The following is a 10,301-nucleotide window of genomic DNA, read 5'->3' on the forward strand; positions in this document are numbered from 1 at the left end:
TAATCCCATGAAATGGCTTGGAACCGTAAAAGGTAATCCCGTGAAGGGTAATCCCATGAAATGACTTGGAACCGTAAAGGGTAATCCTGTGAAATGACTTGGAACCATAAAGGGTAATCCCATGAAGGGTAATCCTGTGAAATGACTTGGAACCGTGAAGGGTAATCCCGTGAAATGGCTTGGAACTATGAAGGGTAATTCCGTGAAGGATAATTCCGTGAAATGTCTTGGAACTATGAAGGATAATTCCGTGAAATGGCTTGGAACTGTTAAGGGTAATCCTGTGAAATGGCTTGGAACCATGAAAGGTAATCCCTTAAGGATAATTCCGTGAAATGGCTTGGAACTATGAAGGATAATTCCGTGAAATAGCTTGGAACTGTGAAGGATAATCCCGTGAAATGGCTTGGAACCATGAAAGGTAATCCCGTGAAATGGCTTGGAACCGAAGGTAATCCCGTGAAAGGGTAATCCCGTGAAATGGCTTAGAACCGTGAAACTCTTGGTCGTGAAAGGCTTGCCTCACGTGTGTTTTTTTTTCGATTTTTTTATTTTTTTTAAAGAATCTTGTGGGAAATACGAATTCCTTGTTTGGGGGAGGATTTTTTTGAATTTAAATTTAAGAAGATATTAGCATTTTCCCAAAAAGGTAAGTGGGAATCAAAAAAGTCAACCTTTTTATTATGACACCCCTTACACCCTTCATAAATGACCCCCACCAAAATGGACAATTTGATAACTCATGAGCATCTATTCACTCATTGAATGCTCATTAGCCTTAATGAGCTATGTAAAAAGGTGATTAAAAATTAATCTTTTCATTAATCTTTGCCTCTTTTACACTAATCAAGACCTCTAATTAACCACTTATCCTTAATTAATTCACACAATTGAGCACATCATTAGATAGAGAAAGAAAATGCTAAGCTAGGTGCATCAACAAATGTGTAAATTAATCCAAAATAAGAGATTAATTAGATTCTTAATTTTATTCTCTTCTTTTAAGGCAAAATTAAGCAAAGAGAGTCAAATTCCTCCAATTTGATTGAGAAATTGATGTAATTAGGTGTTTTGATGCATCTAGATGCTTTGAAAACACTCAAAGACACTAATTTCAACTACTCGCATGATCAATTTAGACTCCAAATAATATATTTTCTTAATTTTTTTTCTCTTGAACAAGATTAATCACCCTTAATGACAAAAACCATTCTATTAAGAGAAATTAGTCGAATTCAAGGGTCTTTTGATGGTTTTAAGAATTTTTTTGAAGGATTAAGCTACTCCTAATGCTTGCTAACACTCTAATGCAAACAATTTCAACAACAAACACACAACTAAGCTAAAATTAATGATTTTAGTTCTATGTTTAACACTAAAGAGAGCTAACAATCACTAAAAATTGAATTCTATTGCATTGTTTGATGCAATGGATGCAAACTAAGCCTAATACAACTATGTGCAAGCCCTAAGAACATGAAAAACCACAATAACAACAAAAAAATAACATAATAAGCTCGAAATTAAGCAAAAAGCATTCTTTACAAAAACAAAACAGAGAGCTTTTCTACACCAAATCACCATCAAATCCACATCTTTTTCATGGGAAACCATTTATGAAGATAATGGGCAATGGGTAATACGTAGATTAGAGGAAAAACGATGAAAAAAGTGGCTCCTTGGCAACGGCACCAAAATAATTATGGCTCACCCTAACCATTTTAGCATTATTCTCACCAAGAGGTTATTTCTCACATAAATTCATTGAGTATATGTTTGTTTTAGCTCCATAGATGATCTGGAACTTACTCCACTTACCCTTCACACTTCCTTAGTCACACAAAAATTAAGAGATTTCTATCCTCTAGATGAATGTAATAAGAAGAGATTGATTATGTTTTGTTGTTTCTCTCACCACCCACTCAAGCCACACACTAGTGGGGTGGATGAGGGCTCTCTTAACACAAAGGAGATATCCTAGTTAAGTAATACTAATCAACAGCATAAAGTAAATGGATTAATGCTAATCATGCATAAACATAAGTGAAACAAGCATAAATGAGGCTTCACACAAGCATTAAGCTTAAAGCTCTATTATTATCACCAAGATCTCTTCCATATAGAAGGGTTAAATATCTCTTTATAGATCCTTATGATAAATTTGAGTTTATACCATGAATATCTATGTCTCCCTTAATCAAGGGTAAGCGGCCCAGACATAGAAGATGCCACCCACCTACTAGGAAGATTGGCCCAGACATAGAAGATGCCACCTACTAGGAAGAGTGGCTAGCTAAACCCACCAAACTAGGCACTAAAGATAACCTAAGTCCTTCCTACCAAGAGTAATACCCTAAGGTATTAATACAACCTAGATAATGTCCCCCAACACATGGATATAGAGCTATGTATGGATGCTAGATCACATAGAACTTTCAACACCTTCTCTTGATCTAAGCATACATAACTCAGAGGGTGTACTTGATATATCGAGACTCACAAAATACTTATCCACTGGCTATAAAAGGTTACATGACGTATATTTTCACAAAGAACCACAAAGTTAGGTGTCAGGATCTTATGACACCTCAGAGCAGAATTACTCAAACTCAAACACAAAAATTAATAGAACATAAACTTTGCACAAATTGAAGACCAAAAGCTTATGTAAACAATTCAACAAATTAGCATAAACCACCATGAAAACTTAAAAATAGAGAAGAAGTCACTATCGACACATGGTTGGGTTCAATCTCCCCTGGGTGAGTGTGGCCCAACGTTCCGGTCACGCATGTTTAAATATATTAATGCTTGCTATTTACAAAAAAGATACTCCAAAAATAAAGCCCAATAGCTTTTTGAGTCTTTGAGCATACAAGATCCTTCCAAAAATATAGCAAGCCTAATTATAGAGTCTTGGGCCTACCAAAAGCATAAAAATACTATTTGGTATGTATAAAGGTTTGAGGCTAAGGCCTTCCAAAAATATAAATGCCAAATATGAAAACCTAAGAGGTGATCACGTCTTCCAAGGTATCTCATTTTGTTCCAACACATGTTCCACCCACCTCAACTAACACATACTCCGCCACTCAATCATCGCCTACACCAAAATAATATTAGTCAACACACACAACTACCAATCTCATGCACCAAGAACCTTGAAAGTGGATCAAAATCAAGGCTCTGATACCAAATGGAATGGATCTAGAGTTAAAGATGAAATCAAACACATGAAAGATGATTTCTAGCATCCATTACACATGAAATTAGTATCTCCAAGCATCATAGCAAAAGATGAACAAGAGAGAGAATCCATATGTGTATGTAGCATAGAGAAAGATACACAATGGCCTAAGTGTGTTAACCTCTCACCAAGAGGATGGCTTGAAAGCTAGCCATGAGCCTTGACCATAGATGGTTATCTCCATAGTAGGAGCCAAAGGTACAATGGAATGTCCAAGATTAGTAAAATGACAAAAGGTCCTATCCATGTGCCCAAGGCCCTATGTATAGTGTTTTACCCATGGGCCCATTTACATGTATGCTATAGGTTCATGACATTCACTGGCCCGTTTGCTATAGGGTACCTGTTTGGCCCCTGTGTTCAATGTTGTGGGTTGCCCTTATTGTTGATGCTTGATGCATGGTGTACTTTAGTGTTGCCTGTCTGTGCTAGGCTCTTGGGCTTCGTGTCGCTGCTCTATCACCTTCACACACAGGACCGTTGGTCCCCCATTGGGCCGTCTAAGTGCCTCAAACACACTTCTTTTTATGGAAGGAGTGTACCCATGCTTGATACCATTGTGACAAAAATCTACAGACCTCTATCTCACGGGAGTGAGATTTTTTGATATTTTATTACCCAATTTCGGTAAAAGAAAGCTTGTAGAGTAAGCATGGGTAGAAATAGCCTTGTAATCTATTTTTGGAAATAATAAAAACTATAAATACTCAAGCAAGGATGCTTTTGGCACACGCTTGGGGGGGCAGTTTGTACCCAATCGATGTTTCTCTCGTGCCTATACTTTTTATCCCATGCACTTCCCAAGGTCTGTAAATTTTCGTCACATTAAGAGTAGCTTTCAAAAAATCTTTTCTTTACAAAGGTTTCCTTCATGTTTGTTGCTGCCCAATGACACACATTGCTCATAACATCGAAGCATACTGGAAAGGAATACAAAAACTACTTCCTTTTCATCAATGTTAACACCAGTTTGCTTAACTCTTCATCTTACACCAGATTGCTTAACTCTTCATCTTACACCACTTTGTTGATCTATTAAGCAATACATTGCAAAGTAGTCACTAGTAGGACTTTTGTGAAGGATCTTGGTAGAGCTATAGATGATGAGTACAAGGCTGCAAAGAATTGATCTGGTTCCAATAAGGTCCAAAAATAGTGTATGTAAATGAAGTTCAATCTAGCTCAAGGAATAGTGTTTATATACGAAGTGTGATTTAGCTTAGGGACCAAATGTGAAGAATTTGACACATATCGAAGAGTTGTTGCATAGTGGGTGGAACAAGAAGAACTTCTTCTCCATATGTAAATCCATCTCTAGTTCATTTCTAGGAAACCTAATCGCAAGTGATTGATGATTAAAACTTTGTTGGTTTTTTTGAACACTATAGAAGAGATCTCAAATTGAATCCCTTACAATTTCAAAAGTATCTATTCATATATATATATATATATATATATATATATATATATATATATATATATATATAAGTTTAAGGTTTGCCATTATAGTTTACATGCATTATGCTATAATACACTTGTATTTGAAATATGAAAAGTAGCTAAAGTTTTATGTGAAGGGATAAAGTGATTCTTAGAAAAAATATATCTTTCGATGAGACTAGGTTTCATTTTGATGCTAGGGTAATAAATAGAGGATGGTGTGAGAAGGGACTTCTCATTGTGATACTTGGGCAAAATTGATGCCAAAGAAGCTATTTAAGATATATGTGATGTGAATGGAAGAATAGTCAAAGCATTATTCGTATACTTGTGATGTGAAGGAATGAGGACTAGTCAAAAGTTGAGTGCTCTTTTTAAAAAAATATAAATTTTTGGCGACTACGAGAAGGGAGAAACATACTCCATGAGAGGACCCCTCATATCCTCTACAAAGTGAGGGGGCAAGGTAACAATCGGGTGTCAGGAATCCATCTAAGGTGAATCAATGATGTTTCAAACCACACGAGTGTATCAAGCATGTTTTTCGTGCTAGTGGCCTCCTAAAATATTTTATAATTGGATTTGATTCATAGCTCTCATGGATTTGAATTTTCTAAACACTACTGTAGCTTATGTAATTAGATTAATTGAGTTGTGAAATCGAAACTCTAATCCATTGCTCTTTTACAAACATCATGATTATGCCTTGTTGTTTGAGATTGAAGAAACCTTTTTCACATTTGGTTTAAAGTGACTACAAGAAGTACGTGACATGAAGTGTTCGTTTATCTTGGGCATCAATGTTTTAAAACTCATGATTGAAGGGTTATACCTATTTTTGATGAGACATTGCACTCATTTGTGTTAAACTAATGCATTTACATGAGACGCACGTGTGCTGTGAGGGGGCGAGAGTTTTTCTTTTTTATTGGGGGGGTGGGATTAAAACAAGTTGGATGGGCAAGATTGCTTTGCCTTTGGTAGCTAAAGCTCCAAGTGATGTGCATTAAGGCATTTAAAACATTTTTGAAGATGGGAAACCAGAGCTCAAAGATGCCAGAAGAGTAGGAATGGATAGTGTGGTGGCTTTTGGAAGAAGAGAAGGGCAATGTGATGAAAAAAATGGTGAATGGAAAATGTGCTCTAGTTGAGGGGTTCAAATATGCTCATTGTGTGTGTGTGTGTGTGGGTGGGTGCGTGGGGGAAGAGAGAGAGAGAGAGAGAGAGAGAGAAACAACGGGCCATTAGGGTCAATAAGAGGTGTGTGTTTTCTCTCTCTAACCCAACGGGCTTTCCTAGGCTTGGGAAACCTCGTGCGTGTGACGAAGTTGGTGAAAGCCAAGTCCGACTGTATTTGGCGGCATAGCTGTCTGCTCCAACTTCGAGGCCAAGCTCCACCTGCATCTCTTCCGGCCTTCTCATCTGTACCCTCTCTGTCTCTCTGGGTATGGCGATGGCGAACTTGGCTTCATTTTCCACAGCCAGCCAGGCGGCGGCAGTCCCCGCCGCAGCGGATCTCGCCGCAAAAATCCCGTCTTTCACAGGCCTCAAGCTCTCCCAGCCGCGCCGATCGCTAGCCCTAACCGCACACCAAACCCTACACTGCCAGTCCAAAGCTTCTCTGCCATTTCCTATTGCATCCATCGCCGGGGCTCCTGCAGAAGTCTCATCTCCAGCAACGAAAGATGCGGCCCTGATCGAGAAGTCCGTCAACACGATCCGGTTCCTGGCCATCGATGCTGTGGAGAAAGCGAACTCAGGGCACCCTGGCTTACCCATGGGGTGCGCCCCCATTGGCCACATTCTCTACGACGAGATCATGCGTTACAACCCTAAAAATCCTAGCTGGTTCAACCGAGATCGCTTCGTCCTTTCTGCTGGCCATGGCTGCATGCTTCAGTATGCCCTCCTCCACCTCGCAGGCTACGACAGTGTCCAGGTAGCTAATCCATCTTTTAGTCCGCGCTAATCCATGCATAATCCGATTTTTCGGGTGCTAATTGAACAATAATAAGATCGAACAGTATATAATACGTGCGAATTAATTTTCAGTTCTTTTTGTGCGAATCTAACTTTAATCCGTGCGCTAATCTCCTTGTATTTTTAATGCCAAAACAGTTTATCCTAATCTCAATAATTTCTTGCTAATACGTTATTTAATTATTCTATTTTGCTTTAACACACACAAATCCACCTTTTTTAGTGTGCTATTACAAAAAAGGCAAGCCTTTTTTAACGTGCTAGTTACTATCATCATATTCTATCGTGTGCGTTTTAGCAGGCAATTCTTTGTCTTTAAATCATGAATTTTGTGTCAGCAATTTTTTATTTTTTTATTTTTTTTGGGGGGGGGGGAGAATGTGATATTTTATGTAGGGTGCTGATTATGCAGTTTTAGGAAGAGGTCAAACCATGCATTTTCTGTTAATTTGCACAAACTAGGAAAATTCTGCATTTTTTGGGTTGCTGACAGTCAAAATGCTATGATTTTACTGAGCTATTTGATATGCCACTTATTCAAAAATGTCAAAATCCAAATTTATTTTGTTTTTCCCCCTTTAGGAGGAAGATCTGAAGCAATTTCGACAGTGGAAAAGCAGAACACCTGGTCATCCAGAGAATTTCGAGACACCTGGTGTTGAGGTTACTACAGGTGACACTTTTTTTGGCCTTGATTTTTTTGAGTGCTTTATGTTCTTGAAGCATCATCATTCTGATTTTTCAAAAACTACACAGGTCCACTTGGTCAAGGTATGGCAAATGCGGTCGGCTTGGCATTGGCTGAAAAACATCTCGCAGCACGCTTCAACAAACCTGATGCCACATTAGTGGATCATTACACGTGAGTTTCGTGTTATAGCCAAATTTCTTTTTCAGCTGATCTTTTTTTTAATAGACCCATTTTTAATACACTCTGCATGCTAGTTATATGGAGATTTAAGAGCTGAAAGGGTGTGGATAAAATGGCTCTTTCGCCCTTGGAAGACTTGCTGAGTGTCCCACTTCGACTTTTCTTGTTTGTGCTCTCATTTGTGGGATTTCCTGCTCAGGTATGTGATAGTTGGAGATGGTTGCAACATGGAAGGCATAGCAAATGAAGCATGTTCACTTGCAGGCCATTGGGGCTTGGGTAAGCTGATTGCTTTCTATGATGATAACCACATCTCCATTGATGGACGCACGGAGATAGCATTTACAGAGAGTGTGGACGCTCGGTTTGAATCCCTTGGATGGCACACCATTTGGGTAAAGAATGGTAATACGGACTATGATGCAATTCGGGCTGCTGTTGCAGAGGCTAAGGCTGTGACTGATAGGCCAACATTGATAAAGGTATGTAATCAATGGGGGACATTCACGCTTTAAGTTTTGAATTTGTGTGCTGCCAAGTTTTACATTTCAACATGCTGTGTGCGATAGGTTACGACTACAATTGGCTTTGGATCACCAAACAAAGCCAACTCGTATAGTGTCCATGGCAGTGCCCTTGGTGCCAAAGAAGTGGAAGCTACTCGCCAGAACCTGGGATGGCCTTACCAGCCATTGTTTGTGCCAGAGGATGTCAAGAGGTTTGAATGCATGTTTTACCTGAGTGCAGAACAATAGACATTCCTATACCTTATGAAAATGTATGTCAGTAAATGGGGCCACAAGACAGGTTTTCGAATGCTTTTTTGAACTTCAAAAATACGTCTCTTGCAGCCACTGGAGCAGTCATGTGAAAGAGGGAGCCAGCCTCGAGGCAGAGTGGAATGCTAAGCTAGCGGATTATGAGAAGACATATCCACAAGAAGCCTCAGAGTTTAAGGCTCTGATCAGTGGAGAGCTCCCAGAAGGATGGGAGAAGGCCCTGCCCGTGAGTGTTACCTTTTAACCACCTTAAATCTCTAGGGTTGTAGTAAAAGAACACAAGTTTCGTGCAAAGTATGAAAATCTTAAAGATTGTTTTTTGTTTCAGGCCTATACTCCTGAAACGCCTGGGGATGCTACACGGAACCTATCACAGGCTTGTCTGAACGCCCTTGCCAAAGTTGTTCCTGGCTTGATTGGTGGTAGTGCAGACTTGGCTTCCTCCAACATGACACTCCTTAAGATGTTTGGAGATTTTCAGAAAAGCACTCCCGCCGAGCGAAACTTACGCTTTGGTGTCCGTGAGCATGCCATGGGAGCTATCTGCAATGGCATTGCACTTCATAATAGCGGCCTCATTCCCTATTGTGCAACGTTCTTTGTGTTTACAGACTATATGCGGGCTGCCATGAGGATCTCTGCATTGAGCGAAGCAGGAGTTATATATGTTATGACCCATGATTCCATTGGTCTTGGGGAAGATGGTCCCACTCATCAGCCAGTCGAGCACCTGGCGAGTTTTAGAGCAATGCCCAATATTCTGATGTTGCGGCCTGCTGATGGCAATGAGACAGCTGGGTCCTACAAAGTGGCGGTTGAGAACAGGAAGAGGCCGTCTGTTCTTGCTCTTTCTCGGCAGAAACTCCCTAACCTTCCAGGCACATCCATTGATGGAGTGGTTAAGGGTGGCTATACCATAAGTGATAATTCATCTGGCAACCGGCCAGATCTAATTCTTATTGGAACTGGGTCAGAGCTTGAGATTGCTTACAAGGCTGCAGACGTGCTAAGAAAAGAGGGTAAGACTGTGAGGGTAGTGTCTCTTGTGTCGTGGGAACTCTTTGAAGAGCAGAGTGACGAGTACAAAGAGAGTGTCCTTCCTAGTGAAGTGACAAGCCGAGTGAGCATAGAAGCTGGGTCGACCTTTGGTTGGGAAAGGTACGTTGGTACGGAAGGCAAAGCTGTAGGTATTGATGGGTTTGGTGCTAGTGCTCCTGCTGGAATCTTGTATAAGGAATTTGGTCTCACTGTGGACAATGTGGTTGCCAAATCCAAAGAGGTGCTGTCAAGATAGGTGTTCTTTATGTTCCAACAGTATGCTTGGAGAGTTCTGCAGGTACAGCAAGGTGGAGTAGACTTTTTAGATGCCTATTTGTGGCAAGTTCTCAGCTGGCAAAGAGACAGTAAATTTCCTCATGTTTTGGATATAAAATAAATTGCGCTTTTATGCCTGGTTGAGGGCTTAATCGTAGCTATGAGACAGGGAAAGTGACTTGCAAATAATTGAAGTTTCAAGCCTTGAGGCAGTAGTGAAATTTTCTGCCTAGTGCCCTGCTTGAGACTTAAATTTTTTTGGAGGGTAGACATTATGCTTTGTGTTGAATGAAGTTTTTCTTCCAATTGGAAAAGTAAGCGACCATTTATTTATATCTAATGGTTGCTGAGGTTTAAACATGTGCTTGTAGCGTAATAAGCAGGTAGTGTGTTTCAAGAAAAGTAAGCATGATATGATTATGTTTGCAGAGATTAAATTGAAATGACAGGTCTACTACTAGTGTGAGCGAGTCTTTGAGTGAAGCATGCATAATATAGATGTAGCAAGGTGTGCACACACCATGATGTGATTACATGGACACTATTGTATTCACTTTTGGTCTCATAGACCCATTGGGTCTTTTGAAGACGTGTAATATAACTCTCTCTCTCTCTCTCTCTCTCTCTCTCTCTCTCAAAGAACGACAAATTTAAAACAAGGTGTGTTAGC

General features: G+C 39.8%; 1 protein-coding gene across 1 annotated transcript; it reads left to right on the forward strand.

The window, feature by feature from the left end:
- Nucleotides 1-5,864: 5,864 nt before the first annotated feature.
- LOC147616362 (transketolase, chloroplastic-like) lies at nt 5,865-9,991 on the forward strand. The gene is made up of 7 exons (XM_086777418.1): nt 5,865-6,626; nt 7,250-7,340; nt 7,424-7,529; nt 7,738-8,020; nt 8,108-8,256; nt 8,390-8,543; nt 8,646-9,991. Exons 1-7 carry the CDS (start codon nt 6,135-6,137, stop codon nt 9,609-9,611), a joined length of 2,241 nt encoding a protein of 746 aa, XP_086633544.1. The 5' UTR covers nt 5,865-6,134; the 3' UTR covers nt 9,612-9,991.
- Nucleotides 9,992-10,301: the final 310 nt, after the last annotated feature.

The sequence above is a fragment of the Cibotium barometz genome, chromosome 38 (genome assembly GCF_041138505.1).
Source record: "Cibotium barometz isolate CiBa-2024 chromosome 38, ASM4113850v1, whole genome shotgun sequence".
Lineage (NCBI taxonomy): Eukaryota > Viridiplantae > Streptophyta > Polypodiopsida > Cyatheales > Cibotiaceae > Cibotium > Cibotium barometz.